Source organism: Vipera berus (assembly GCF_964194415.1).
Source record: "Vipera berus genome assembly, chromosome: Z".
In the NCBI taxonomy this organism is placed as follows: domain Eukaryota; kingdom Metazoa; phylum Chordata; class Lepidosauria; order Squamata; family Viperidae; genus Vipera; species Vipera berus.
This window is the reverse complement of record NC_138205.1, coordinates 127707835-127723490: the sequence shown is the minus strand read 5'-3', so window position 1 is coordinate 127723490 and position 15656 is coordinate 127707835. Positions and strand designations below refer to the sequence as shown.

General features: G+C 44.5%; 1 protein-coding gene across 1 annotated transcript in view; it reads left to right on the top strand.

Annotated features, from left to right (window-relative positions):
• Positions 1-15656, top strand: part of GARS1 (glycyl-tRNA synthetase 1) — a 41819-nt gene that overhangs the window by 17318 nt on the left and 8845 nt on the right. Inside the window, exons 6-13 of the mRNA XM_081345613.1 lie at positions 2851-2927; positions 4021-4166; positions 5669-5818; positions 7038-7200; positions 8159-8323; positions 11500-11608; positions 13152-13296; positions 15278-15363. Of these exons, the coding sequence (XP_081201739.1) occupies positions 2851-2927; positions 4021-4166; positions 5669-5818; positions 7038-7200; positions 8159-8323; positions 11500-11608; positions 13152-13296; positions 15278-15363 (1041 nt within the window). The remainder of the gene's footprint in view (positions 1-2850; positions 2928-4020; positions 4167-5668; positions 5819-7037; positions 7201-8158; positions 8324-11499; positions 11609-13151; positions 13297-15277; positions 15364-15656) is intronic.

The following is a 15656-nucleotide window of genomic DNA, read 5'->3' as shown; positions in this document are numbered from 1 at the left end:
TTTAAACCATTGTTTGCCAGCTTGTGGCCATTTTTAAATGTGTAGATTCTGTTACCGAAATGGCGACTGATATAATAGTAACAACAGCATAATTTCTATAATCGCCTGTGCTACCAATGTGACTCTGGGTAGCTCATAACAAAACAACCACAGAAACATTTTTTTAAAAAATGAGCCCAACACCAAGCAATTATCCCAAGAATACGATCAAAACTTTAATAAAAATCACAACCAGTGAATAGAAATCATACGTCCATTTAAAATCACCGTTGCTAAGGTTCAGTATTACTGCTGTGGCTCCCAGCCACAATGGCCCAGCCAAGGTTTTAGGCCTTTCCTAAAGACGCGGTAGCTCAGTGGGTTAGGACGCTGAGCTTGTCGATCAGAAGGTCGGCAGTTTGGCGGGGTGAATCCCGAATGCCGCGTAACAGAGGGAGCGAGCGCCTGTTACTCGTCCCAGCTTCCCTAGCAGTTCGAAAGCACGTAAAAATGCAAGTAGAAAAATAGGGACCACTCCGGTGGGAAGGTAACAGTGTTCCGTGCGCCTTTGGCGTCTAGTCATGCCGGCACATGACCACGGAGACGTCCTCGGACAAGCGCTGGCTCTTCGGCTTTGAAACGGAGATGAGCACTGGCCCCTAGAGTCGGAAACGACTAGCACGCACGTGCAGAGGAACCTTTACCTTTAAAGACCAAAAGGGCAGGTACTCCCATAGGAGTTCTGGGACTTGGTTCCTGTATCTTGAACGGTTAGAAAAACCCTTTTAAATTTCATCTCTGAGGAGGGGAGAATCTTGTTACTGTCAGCACAGATGCTAAATAGAAGGAATAAAAACTGCAGTTTGTTTCAGCCAACGTCCAGTCATATGTTCACATCCTGACTTGTGAGGAATCTCAACTAAATTCTCACGATGAATAAGACCTCACTATTTTTGTGGACCTCATATTCTAAGAAGTAGAGGTTGAGGCATTCTTAACTCGGTCTCCTACCAGCTAGAAATGGCTTGGCAGAGGAATGGCTTAATTTTATCTGTAGGTCTAGCGTAGCAACGTTCAGATTTTATCTCCACGGCATTCTTTCCACTTTGCGTTTGTTTTTACACAGCACGAGGAATGCTGCTCTAGTCTCTTGCCCTCTAGTTGATTTTAACGATAATGTGGGATTGACTGTCCTACGTAGATCTGATCCCAATTGAGGTCATAAGTAGAGGAGGTGGAGGTAGTCTTAAGTAGGTAGTCCCCTACTTACGACCACAATTGGGATCAGATTTTTCATGGCTGAGCAGAGTGGTTGATATGTGAATCATGCCCAGTTTTACTGTCTTTTTTTGCCATCAGTATGGATGTTAAAACGTATCAAGTGGTCGTTAAGCGAATCCAGCTTTCCCTTATTGACTTTTCTTGTCTGAAGCCAGTTGGGAAGGCCATGAACAGCAGATCACGTGACTCTCAGCCTGCTGTAACCGTCATAAACATATGCTGGCTCTCGAGCGCCTGAATTTTGATCCCATGACTCGGGATGCTGCATCGGTTATAAATTCATTTTTTTCAGCACTGTTATAACTTCAAACAGTCACTAAAATGAACGGTTGTACATTGAGGACTGCCTGCAGCTTCCTTGAAGCGGGGCATGGCTTGGTCCATACCCAGCTCTTCCTTATGACATTGCAAGAGAAGGCAATACAAATAGTCCTCAACTTATAACCATTTGTATAATCATCATCATCATCATCATCATTTTCTATGACTTCCTCTATTTTATGATCCCACCAGTTCTTGCTTACAGGCAAATGATATTTCTTGCAGATCTTCCAATGCACCATTGTTGCTACTTTGTCATGCCGCTGCTTGTAGTCAGTCTGTGCGATCTTCTTGCAGCAGCTCACCAGGTGGTCCACTGTTTCTTCAGCTTCTTTGCATAGGCAGCACTTACTGTCTGTTGCTGTCTTCTCAATTTTGACTTTGTATGCTGTGAAATGATCAATAATAATAATAAAGTTGGAAGGGACCTTAGAGGTCATCTAGTCCAACCCCCTGCTCAGGCAGGAAACCCTATACCATTTCAGACAAGTGGCTGTCCAGTCTCTTCTTAAAAACTTCCAGTGTTGGAGCAATCACCGCTTCTGGAGGCAGGTTGTTCCACTGGTTAATTGTTCTAACTGTCAGGAAGTTTCTCCTTGGTTCTAGGTTGCGTCTCTTTGGTTAGTTTAGTGACTGCTCGAAGTTAGAGCAGCGCTGAAAAAAGTGACTTATGACTGTTTTACACACTTACGACTGTTGCAGCATCCCCATGGTCACATGATCAAGATTCAGGCCAGTGGCAGATATTTCTCTGGGAGCAATGAGTAATTGTCTGCTGCAAACCCTGCATAGGCAGCAGGAAGGGCATCCAGCCAGCAAACGCTTAATCTCCATTCAAGTCACCCCAACTCTACCCTGATGCTAGGGATCACATGGTGGTTCCACTGATTAATTGTCCTTATTGTTAGGAAGTTTCTCCTTAATTTCAGGCTGCTTCTCTCCTTGATTAGTTTCCATCTGTTGTTTTTTCTCCAAATCACCAGGAGGCAAGGCAAGAAACTATGAATGGAAACTAATCAAGGAGAGAAGCAGCCTAGAATTAAGGAGAAACTTCTTGATAGTAAGAACTATTAACCAGGGGAACAGCCTGCCTCCAGAAATTATGGGTGCTCCAACACTGGAGGTTTTTAAGAAGAGCCAGTTGTCTTAAATTGCATAGGGTCTCCTGCTTGAGACCTCCAAGGTCCCTTCCAGCTGTATTTGGATTGATTGACTAAAAGGGGGGGAAAAAAACATCTATGGACACTGTTTCCTTCTCTCCTTTTGCAGCTCATTTACAGAAGCTGATGTCAGACAAGAAATGCACCGCGGAGAAAAAGATGGAAATGGAGAACGTGATCACGCAGGTCAGTCGGCGATCTGGCAGGCAGGAAAGGCACACACACTCATGCCCCAGAAAACGTGACTGTGATCCCAGGGAACCTCTGAAGCTCTCTCCACAGCACATCTTTTGAAACAGCACGGGAGCTGTTTCTGACTGTGCATTTCTTCTGTCGCAAGGAGGCTTTTATAGAACCATCTGCGTTTTGTGGTTTTTCCGTCAGTTCAATAAGCACTCGGTGGCCTTTGCTTTTCAAGGGCATGGGAAGGCGGGGGGGACAGACGGGTAGATTTCCAACAGGAGGACCAGGATAATACAAGTACTGCTCAATCTAGGCTACGGCTAGGCAACATTGGCTCTTTTATGACTCGTGGACTTCAACTCCCAGAATTCCTGAGCCAGCATGGCTCAGCTTGGAAACCTCTCCCTTTCCCCTCAGCATGGCTGGCTCAGGAATTCTGGGAGTTGAACTCCACGAGTCATGAAGGGGCCAAGGTTGCCTACCTCTGGCCTAGGCCTAGGCCGCTTTATGACTTGTGGACTTCTCCCAGAATTCCTGAGCCAGCCATGCTGAGGGGAAAGGGAGAGGTTTCCAAGCTGAGGCATGCTGGCTTAGGAATTCTGGGAGTTGAAGTCCACGAGTTATAAAAGAGCCGAGGTTGCCTAACCCTGATCTAGGATCACAGTTGAACCCAAAATTTTTGTTGCTGAGAGAGACGGTTCTTAAATGAGTTTTGCCCCACTTTACGATCTTTCTTGCCGCAGTTGTTAAGTGAATCGCTTATTCAGTTATGAAGTTTGTCACACGCTTGTTAAGCGAATCTGGCTTCCCCCATTAACTTTGCTTATCGGAAGGTTGCAAAATATGATCACATGACCCCGGGATACTGCAACCGTCATAAATATGGCCAAGCATCTGAATTTTGATCACACAGCCATAGGGATGCCGCAACGGCCCTAAGTGTGAAAAATGGTTATAAGTCCCCTTTTTCAGGGCCATTGTAACTCCGAACAGTCACAAAATGCAACTTTTGTAAATTGAAGGCTGCTTGTATTAGGCTGATTCGTATTTTCAATAAGATTGTCTTCTGTTTTTATTTTTGTTTTTTCCCTGCTAGCTGGACAACTACAATCAGGAACAACTTGCAGATCTGTTTGTCAATTACAACGTGAAGTCCCCCCTAACAGGAAATGACCTCACTGCTCCGGTGTCTTTCAATCTCATGTTCAAGACTTCTATTGGCCCAGGAGGAAACATGCCTGGGTATGTGGGTGTATGAAAAGGGGGTGCTTGGATTTCACTGGATTTGAATTTGTTCCTGCATTTGTGCTTCCAGCTGGTTTAGTTTCCTTATTTGAGGGAGGATCTGGGGGTCGTTGCTTCATTCTGGGGGAACAGGATGACCCACCCCTCCAAAGAGAAAAGAAAGGTAGATAAACAGCAAGGTATGCCAGCCCCCGAAACTCTGCCTTGTAGTTTCCTCCTGTGATTTGGGAAGATCTACCAAAGGGACGCGGTGGCTCAGTGGGTTAGGACGCTGAGCTTGTCGATCAGAAGGTCAGCAGTTTGGCGGGTCGAATCCCGAGTGCCGCGTAGCAGAGTGAGCACCTGTTACTCGTCCCAGCTTCTGCCAAACTAGCAGTTCGAAAGCACGTAAAAATGCAAGTAGAAAAATAGGGACCACTCCGGTGGGAAGGTAAAAGCGTTACGTGCACCTTTGGCGTCCAGTCATGCCGGCCACATGACCACGGAGACGTCCTCAGACAAGCGCTGGCTGTTCGGCTTTGAAACGGAGATGAGCACCGGCCCCTAGAGTCGGAAACGACTAGCACGCATGTGCGGGGGAACCTTTACCTTTACCTTAGCAAACGTAATGCTCTGGGGGTGTACATTACAGATAGTCTGGGGTAATGCTGGAGGTTGAAGTTTACTTTGTCTCAGAGACCCTGCTCCAGAGACCCAGGGCGAAGTGAACTGAGAGTGGGAATCCTATTCTGAACTCCACCAGGAGGAGTTATTGCAGGTAGTCCCTGACTTACGACCACCACTGACTTCAAAATTTCCCTGTTGCTCAACAAGGCAGCTGTAGAGTGGGTTTTACCCCATTTTAGGAGCTTTCCTCAGGACACTGCGGCCATCCTAAATATGAACCAGTTGCCGAGCATCCACATTTTGATCACGTGACCATGGGGATGAAAACCGGCCGTAAGGCTTTTTCACTGCCTTTATAACTTCAAGCGGTCACTAAACAAATGCTTGTAATTTGAGGGCTACCTGTTTAACTATTACTTCCTCATTCTAGGACAGGGGTGTCAAACTCAATTTCATTGAGGGCTGCATCAGCATTGTGGTTGCCCTCAGGGGGCCGGGTGGGTATGGCCAGGGTGGGCGTGGCCTACTGGGTGGGCGTGGCTAGAGTGTGTGTGGCCTACTGGGTGGGCGTGGCCAGCTCTACATCGTTGGCATCAAGGGTGCCTATGGGGGCCTGGGCAGGAGTGGGACAGATCTGAGGGTCTCTGGCAGGAGGAGGGTCTCTGGGCCAGGGCCAAGGCAGTAGGGACCATTCCCTCACTGTTTCCAGGATGGCTTCGCGGGCCGCATGAAACCACTTTGCGGGCCGCATCCGGCCCCCTGGCCTTGTGTTTGACATGTCTGTTCTAGGAGAAATTTTCACAGAGATATATTTGGGAAATGAGGCTACCTTACTATCAGCTGCTAAGTGTTCCTGTTTTCTATTTCTACTGATTTTTTTCCCCTCCTGATAGATACTTGAGGCCAGAAACCGCACAGGGCATATTTCTGAATTTCAAACGCCTTTTGGAATTCAACCAAGGCAAACTGCCTTTTGCTGCTGCTCAAATCGGCAATTCCTTCCGGAATGAAATATCTCCTCGCTCAGGTCTCATCAGAGTCAGGTAATTGCTCTGAAAATTTGGGCAAAAAGTGAGAGGTAACTTGGTCCTTTTACTGGATTTGATAGATTTGTTTATTTCATCTTTATTGGTTCATCATATTTATATAGCCACCCACTTCCCAATCAAGCGACTCTAGTGGTATACAACAAAAGCTAAAATAATATACAGGTGGTCCTCGACTTAACGACCGCAACTGAGCCCAAGATTTCTGTTGCTAAGTGAGACATTTGTTAAATGAGTTTAGCTCCATTTTTATGACTCTTCTTGCCACAGTTGTTAAGTGAATGACTGCAGCTGTTACGTTAGCAACATGGTTGTTAAGTGAATCTGGCTTCCCCCATTGGCTTTGCTTGTCAGAATGTTGCAGAAGGGGATCATATGACACCGGGATGCTGCAACGGTCATAAGTATGAGTCAGTTGCCAGGCGTCTCAATTTTGATCCAAGTGATCGTCGGGATGCTGCAGACGGTCACTAAGTGTGAAAAAAATGGTCGTCAGTCACTTTGTCAGTGCTGTTGTGCTTTGAATGATCACTAAGTGAACCTGTTGTAAATTGAGGGCTACTTGTACAAACAAGTACTAATAAAAACTTTGAAACTGTAAGGGACACAAAACTAAAAATTAAAAAAATACTTGATTAAGAGCAGGTGTTCATTACTACCCACTCAATTACTGCAGCGGACCTGATGACACAACCAGGTCCCTAGGGACCTCTGGAAAGTTAGAAGGGATGATGTCAGCCTTGCTTTGGGGAGGTGGGGGTTGTTCCACAAAGCAGGGGCCACAACCGAAAAGGCCTGCCAAACGAAACTCAGTGGACCCAAACCACCATAGGTCATCACTGCTGGATCTGGTGGGACAGGGAGGTATAAACAGGCAGTCCTGACCAGAATTGGGAACAGAATTTCTGTTGTTAAGCGAGACGATTGTTAAGCGAGCCACCCCCGGTTTTACAGCCTTTTTTTTTATTTTTCACATTTTTTTGAACCTCTGGACAGTGTACGATTAAAAAAAAAGTGAATTTTCTTTTCTTTTTTCTTTTGTCCCTGTTGAGCGAATCACCACAATTGTTAAGTGAACCAATTCAGGCAGGTCGTAACTTTATTTCAGTCGCTAAGCAGCCAGTCGTCAATCGAGGATTATCCATATCCCCGTAAGGTTTGCTCTCTTTATCAAACAGACATTCCCCATCCGAAGCGTTTCTCTTGTGTGTTTCAGGGAATTCACGATGGCAGAAATTGAACATTTTGTGGACCCCAGTGAAAAATGTCATCCTAAGTTTCAGAATGTAGCTGACCTCCATATCCTCTTGTATTCTGCCAAGGCCCAGACCAGCGGGCAGCCAGCCCGTCTCATGCGCCTGGGGGATGCTGTTGAGCAGGTAAGTACTTGGGGCGTTCTTACGAACGTGAAGACAAATTCTGTTGAATTCTGTGAAGACAAACTCCCTTAGTTACATTCAGGGTGGAAGGAGAATGAAAGCAGAAACACACAACGCCTGAATTCATGGCAATGTCCAAGCTCTTTGCTTTATAGCAGCTGGGTTTAACCTGGTTCCTGCTGAGGGGTTGGACTTCAAGTCCCATCATCTGTAGCCGTCACTGTTTTATCTTCCGCTGGGGTTTAAGAACAGAAAAACCTGGGCCGCAACACATTGGCAAGGCTGCTTGGCAGACTTAAGGTAGAGCACGGATGGCTGGGGAATTCTGGGAGATGAAGTCCATGCATCAATGTTGAGAAATCAATCATGATTCCAATAATCACCGTGCCTTAAGGAGCCCACATAAAGTGTATCTAAGAAGAGATTTCAGAATTTTGAGGGGAAACGCAGACATCTTTTCCCAGGGGTGTTGGGGTGACATGGACTAGGACTAGGGTGACGTGATGGCTGTCTTCCAATATTTGAGGGGCTGCCCCAAAGAAGAGGCAGTCAAGCTATTCTCCAAAGCACCTGAAGGCAGGACAAGAAGCAACGGATGGAAACTAATCAAGGAGAGAAGCAGCTTAGAACTAAGGAGAAATTTCCTGACGGTGAGAACAATCAACCGGTGGAACGGCTTGCCTCCAGAAGTTGTGGGTGTTTCATCTTTGGAGGTTTTTTTTTTTGTTTAAAGAGACTGGATAGCCACTTGTCTGGAATGGTGTAACATCTCCTCTTGAGCAGAGAGTTGGACTAGAAGACCTCTTCTTCCAGCTCTTGTTATTTTGTATTCTGCTGGCTAAGAATTTGCGGAATTGCGTTGCCCATGACCCTTAAAGAGGTCAAGGCTTGGGATGTTTTCCGATCCTTTATAACTCCTTACAGCGTTTGTCCTCTTTGTTTCTCTTTGCTTTCCCAGGGTGTGATCAACAATTCCGTCCTGGGCTACTTCATCGGCCGCATCTATCTCTACCTCATCAAAGTTGGCATCTTACCAGAGAAGCTTCGTTTCCGCCAGCACATGGAGAACGAGATGGCTCACTACGCCTGCGACTGCTGGGATGCGGAGTCCAAAACCTCCTATGTAAGCAATAGCCAGGGCTTTTTTTCTCATAGAATGCTCAGAACGGAGTTCCGGCACCTTTTTTGGATGGAACCTTGTAGGGTAGGCAAGGCAGGTTGTATGACATGTGTCAGTTCCGGCACCTTTTTCTTTTACAAAAAAAAGCTATCTATCTATCATCTATCTATCTATCTATCTATCTATCTATCTATCTATCTATCTATCTATCTATCTATCTATCATCTATCTATCATCTATCTATCTATCTAGGGCTTTTTTTCTCATAGAATGCTCAGAACGGAGTTCCGGCACCTTTTTTGGATGGAACCTTGTAGGGTAGGCAAGGCAGGTTGTATGACATGTGTCAGTTCCGGCACCTTTTTCTTTTACAAAAAAAGCTATCTATCTATCATCTATCTATCTATCTATCTATCTATCTATCTATCTATCTATCTATCTATCTATCTATCTAGGGCTTTTTTTCTCATAGAATGCTCAGAACGGAGTTCCGGCACCTTTTTTGGATGGAACCTTGTAGGGTAGGCAAGGCAGGTTGTATGACAGGTGTGAGTTCCGGCACCTTTTTCTTTTACAAAAAAAGCTATCTATCTATCATCTATCTATCTATCTATCTATCTATCTATCTATCTATCTATCTATCTATCTATCTAGGGCTTTTTTTCTCATAGAATGCTCAGAACGGAGTTCCGGCACCTTTTTTGGATGGAACCTTGTAGGGTAGGCAAGGCAGGTTGTATGACAGGTGTGAGTTCCGGCACCTTTTTCTTTTACAAAAAAAGCTATCTATCTATCATCTATCTATCTATCTATCTATCTATCTATCTATCTATCTATCTATCTATCTATCTATCTATCTATCTATCTATCTATCTATCTATCTATCTATCTATCTAGGGCTTTTTTTCTCATAGAATGCTCAGAACGGAGTTCCGGCACCTTTTTTGGATGGAACCTTGTAGGGTAGGCAAGGCAGGTTGTATGACATGTGTCAGTTCCGGCACCTTTTTCTTTTACAAAAAAAGCTATCTATCTATCATCTATCTATCTATCTATCTATCTATCTATCTATCTATCTATCTATCTATCTAGGGCTTTTTTTCTCATAGAATGCTCAGAACGGAGTTCCGGCACCTTTTTTGGATGGAACCTTGTAGCGTAGGCAAGGCAGGTTGTATGACAGGTGTGAGTTCCGGCACCTTTTTCTTTTACAAAAAAAGCTATCTATCTATCATCTATCTATCTATCTATCTATCTATCTATCTATCTATCTATCTATCTATCTATCTATCTATCTATCTATCTATGGCTTTTTTTCTCATAGAATGCTCAGAACGGAGTTCCGGCACCTTTTTTGGATGGAACCTTGTAGGGTAGGCAAGGCAGGTTGTATGACAGGTGTGAGTTCCGGCACCTTTTTCTTTTACAAAAAAAGCTATCTATCTATCTATCTATCTATCTATCTATCTATCTACCTATCTATCTATCTATCTATCTATCTAGGGCTTTTTTTCTCATAGAATGCTCAGAACGGAGTTCCGGCACCTTTTTTGGATGGAACCTTGTAGGGTAGGCAAGGCAGGTTGTATGACAGGTGTGAGTTCCGGCACCTTTTTCTTTTACAAAAAAAGCTATCTATCTATCATCTATCTATCTATCTATCTATCTATCTATCTATCTATCTATCTAGGGCTTTTTTCCTCATAGAACGCTCAGAACGGAGTTCCGGCACCTTTTTTGGATGGAACCTTGTAGCGTAGGCAAGGCAGGTTGTATGACAGGTGTGAGTTCCGGCGCCTTTTTCTTTTACAAAAAAAGCTATCTATCTATCATCTATCTATCTATCTATCTATCTATCTATCTATCTATCTATCTATCTATCTATCTAGGGCTTTTTTTCTCATAGAATGCTCAGAACGGAGTTCCGGCACCTTTTTTGGATGGAACCTTGTAGCGTAGGCAAGGCAGGTTGTATGACAGGTGTGAGTTCCGGCACCTTTTTCTTTTACAAAAAAAGCTATCTATCTATCATCTATCTATCTATCTATCTATCTATCTATCTATCTATCTATCTATCTAGGGCTTTTTTCCTCATAGAACGCTCAGAACGGAGTTCCGGCACCTTTTTTGGATGGAACCTTGTAGCGTAGGCAAGGCAGGTTGTATGACAGGTGTGAGTTCCGGCACCTTTTTCTTTTACAAAAAAAGCTATCTATCTATCATCTATCTATCTATCTATCTATCTATCTATCTATCTATCTATCTATCTATCTATCTATCTATCTATCTATCTATCTATGGCTTTTTTTCTCATAGAATGCTCAGAACGGAGTTCCGGCACCTTTTTTGGATGGAACCTTGTAGGGTAGGCAAGGCAGGTTGTATGACAGGTGTGAGTTCCGGCACCTTTTTCTTTTACAAAAAAAGCTATCTATCTATCTATCTATCTATCTATCTATCTACCTATCTATCTATCTATCTATCTATCTAGGGCTTTTTTTCTCATAGAATGCTCAGAACGGAGTTCCGGCACCTTTTTTGGATGGAACCTTGTAGGGTAGGCAAGGCAGGTTGTATGACAGGTGTGAGTTCCGGCACCTTTTTCTTTTACAAAAAAAGCTATCTATCTATCATCTATCTATCTATCTATCTATCTATCTATCTATCTATCTATCTAGGGCTTTTTTCCTCATAGAACGCTCAGAACGGAGTTCCGGCACCTTTTTTGGATGGAACCTTGTAGCGTAGGCAAGGCAGGTTGTATGACAGGTGTGAGTTCCGGCGCCTTTTTCTTTTACAAAAAAAGCTATCTATCTATCATCTATCTATCTATCTATCTATCTATCTATCTATCTATCTATCTATCTATCTATCTAGGGCTTTTTTTCTCATAGAATGCTCAGAACGGAGTTCCGGCACCTTTTTTGGATGGAACCTTGTAGCGTAGGCAAGGCAGGTTGTATGACAGGTGTGAGTTCCGGCACCTTTTTCTTTTACAAAAAAAGCACTGGCAATAGCACTTGGACTTATATACCGCTCCACAGTGCCTTATTATTTATTATTTAACAAAATGAAAACATTTCTTAGAGCTTAGGTCCAGGGTGAAGGGCCCGTTGTGCAGGATAGCTTGAACGTCATGATTTGTCTAAGCGAAGGCTTCATTTTTTGGCTCTTTCCAGGGGTGGATTGAAATCGTTGGCTGCGCTGACCGCTCCTGCTACGACCTCTCCTGCCACGCCAGAGCCACCAAAGTCCCCCTCGTTGCTGAGAAGCCTTTGAAGGAGCCCATATCCTTTTCTGGAATAGAGCCATGTCTGTTTTCTAAGGCTGGCTCCATCCATTTCGGTGTGGATGAGCTGTACGAGCCTTCGAGGCCACCAGGAGGAAATCAGGGAACTGCTCTGAACTCTGTGATTTCTCCGTGATGCCAGCTTGGAACTTGAAATGAGATACCAACTATCTCAGCACACGTAGTCCTTAATTTACAGCTGGTCGCTTAGTGACTGTTCGAAGTTACAACAGACCCTGAAAAAGCTAGTTGTGGCCGGGATTCATCATTTGGGCAATCAGGTGCCTCTTCAAGTCACGTGACTACATGTTAGGCACTCAGCATGTGACCCTCACTTGCAATTCTTTGCAGTGTCCTGTGGTCATGTGACCGCTATTTCCTGTTTTTTGGTTTGGTTTTTTTAAACAAAATAGGCTATATAGTGCATAATGAGTTCCCTTAACCCAGGGATCTTCAAACTTGGCCCTTTTATGACTTGTGGACTTCAACTCCCAGAATTCCTCAGTGTGCCTGGCTGAGGAATTCTGGGAGTTGAAGTCCACAAGTCATAAAAGGGCCAAGTTTGAAGACCTCTGCCTTAATCTCTGTGGCATCTGCTTAATGACCGACACAAAAAAAAGGTTTGTAAAATTGGGTACAGTCGTGTGGGGATTAACTTTATGATTGTCACAACTTAACGACCGAAATTACAGGCTCAGTTTTGGTCTTATCTCGATGACTACTTGTATAGAGCTACTTGCCCCACTTCCTTGAATTCCAGTGTCCTCTTAGGAGGCTAATCCGGTCCTTTTAAGTTGAAATTGTCAAATGATTTCAAGGACTGCACAGAGAAGACAGCTTGAGCTGCTTCTGGATTTGAAAGTTAATTTTGTGAAGCCCCTGAACAGCTGCAGAACAGCTGGGTCCAGAGGGAGAAATGTTACAATCCCTAATCAGACTTTTGCATGTTGAGAGGTAGTCCTCCCTTTACAACCGTTTGTTTAGCAATCATTCAAAATTACAGTAGCATTGAAAAAAGTAACTTATAACCAGCCCTTGTTTGGTCAAAATTTGGGTGTTTGGCAATTGACGTGTATTGATGATGGTTTGCGGTGTCCCGGGGCCATGTGATCACTATTTGCGACCTTCCCTGCCAGCTTCCGACATGAAAGCTGAGAAGCTCAATGGTGGAAGCTGGATTCACTTAACAGCTACATGACTCACTTAACAACCATGGCAAAAAAAGGTCTTAAAACTGGAGCGGCTCCCTTAACAACCGTTTGCTTAGCAGTGCAAATCCTGGTCCCAGTTGTAGTCACTCATTCAGGGCTACCTGTAAAAAGCCTAAAGAGAAGGTCGTAAAATTGGGTGTGACTCACTTAACAACCTCCTTGCTTAGCAACGGAAAGCTCTGCTCCCTACTGTGATCGTAAATCGAGGGCTACCTATAAAAGTGCAAAAGAAGTGGTGGGAAAGACCAGTTAAAAAAGCATTTTACCTGCCCCGTGTGACATCCTAGGCACAGACACACCTGCAGTCGGATTCCTTAGCGCCACCTGTACAGGATCGCCAACGTGGTTCAGTTTGAAGCAAACAAGGGAGCCATTGGGAAAGCGTATAAGAAAGATGCCAAGCTGGTCCTGGAGTACCTTGCCATCTGTGACGAGTGTTACATCAGTGAGATGGAGACACAGCTCAGCGAAAAAGGGTAAGCCGAGCCTGACAAGATCTCAAATCTCTTTGGGAGCCATGCGAGCCAAGATTTTTAAACCCAGCGTTCAAACGCAATAAATGTTGAAATCCAGTGTGATTTTACGGAGTTCATTCTCTTAGAGCGGCATGGTGGCCTAGAGGTGAAGACTCGTGCCTTCCATTTGGAAGGTTGAGAGTTCAATCCTAGGCAGTGACATATGTCTCTCTGTTAGGGCACAAAGAGAAAATATCTACTGTGAACTCTGCATAGGTATCAGGAAGGGCATCCGGCTAGTAAACGCTCAAGCTCCATTCAAGTCACTCCGGCTCCACACTAAAAAAAGGGATTACAGGGGTCATAAAAAGAAAAGAAAAAACCTCTTATCTCACAATACTTATTGATGGATACCCAGCTACCCTTCTTCAGAAGACTTTGAGCGCTTTTCAGAGAAACAGTAATAAAACCAGTCACAATAACCAGCAGTTTCCAAGTGACTTGCAAGAGTAGCTTCTTGTAAAGAGACTTGCAGCCAGCTAAAAGTGAGCTGGTGAGTGTGGAAGCCACAGAGCTAAATAGGTTCTCTTGGTGCAAGAAATAGGAATTTCTCTGCTTTTGAGGAGATGAAATTTCCTCTTAGCATCGGAGTACACGGATTGCAGCCCCCACTGCCTGTTCCCTGTTGCCTGTTTATTGATTTATTAGTTTACTTACTAATCAGCTATATATTCTGCTCATCTCACTTGTCAAGCTAGCCTGGGCGACTCGCAGCATCGTAAAAGCATCATATAAAAAAAAACAGCGAAAGGCAATTTGACTTTCCTTCTTTTTTCCCCCCTTTTAAAACATTTCACTTCTCATCAGTGAATTGAAGAAGCTTCTGGAGTGGATCTTTTGGGCAACCTTGGAGCTTTCTCCAAGGTTGCCCAAAAGATCAGGGGGCCACTGATGTAGAATTTATGCTGCATTTTTGGGATGTGAGAAGGGCTGTGTTATCTAAAGATTTCGTCCTGTAAATAAGGCTGTCCTTAACTTACAGAAGCTAAGATTCCTAGCCAGCAGTTTGGGGATCTGTATTGCATTCACTTTTACAGATAGTCCTTGACTTATGACCAGTTGTTTAGCGTTCATTCAAAATTACGACAAGACTCTCCAAGAGCTATTAACGACCAAAGCTCTAATAACTGTCCCTCACAATAGTAGTAGCACCTAGATTTATATACCGCTTTGCAGCCCTCTCTAAGCAATTTACAGTGTCGGCATATCGCCCCCAACAATCTGGGTCATCATTTTACTGACCTTAAAAAGATGGAATGCTGGGTCAACCTTGAACCAGTCAGGATTGAACTGCTGGCAGTGGGCACAGTTTGTCTGCAATGCTGCATTCTAGAAGCTTCTGGAGTGAAAAGGAAAATGTTTTCAGAGGAGAAAAAAACAAAGAAAAGGAGTCCAGTTGCCTTTTGGAAAATGCATTTTTGGGAGCACCGTTTGCTGAATGAACGAGATTCTCTCTATAAGGGGTCAAAACATGAAGCAACATTAAAACGTTCTGCAATAAGGAATGTTGGTTAGTTCTGAAATTAACAAAAGGCTGGGATAAGAAGGGAGCCGTATGTGAACAGGATGGAGGTGGGACCTTCTCACCTGCTATTCCACTTCCTGAGTGGGACACCTCCGTTGGGACCTAAACGACGGTGTGAAGGCCCCTCTGGAAGGCCAGGAGGGGAGGGGTGGATCTCCCCCTCAAAGGACACCGTGTCCCAAAGTGGGGTGGGGGAGCCACAGCAGGAAAGGCTCTTCTGGACCCACACCTCTGGACCTGTGCCGTTTCACACAGCAGCGTGTCACACAAGCTGCTCAAGGGGAGCTCCGGAAGCGTGGCGTGTCCCGCACCAGTGGAGGCTTCCAAATGCCCCTTTAGATCCCACAGTAGAAAGAAGCACTTAAGCATCCTTTTGACCAACCCGCCCCCCCCTCTCTCTCTCCCTCTCCTTGGTAGGGAATTTATGATCGAGACAGAAGGGAAAACCTTTCAGGTAACGAAGGACATGGTCGCCGTGAAGAGATTCCAGAAAACCTTGCATGGTGAGTGTTCCTCCCCCTCAGCTCTTCGAAAACTAGAGCCATCTCTGCTGAAGTTTGCCCCCCCCCCAAAAAAAAAGATCTTTGAGAGGGCAGCAGACTGTTAACAATTCCTTTCTCTTTCTTTCTTTCTTTCTTTCTTTCTTTCTTTCTTTCTTTCTTTCTTTCTTTCTTCCTTCCTTCCTTCCTTCCTTCCTTCCTTCCTTCCTTCCTTCCTTCCTTCCTTTCTTCTGATAAAAACAGTCTTCAGCCTGGGAACTTACACAGTTTGTTTCTTTACTGGAGCTGACCCAGGA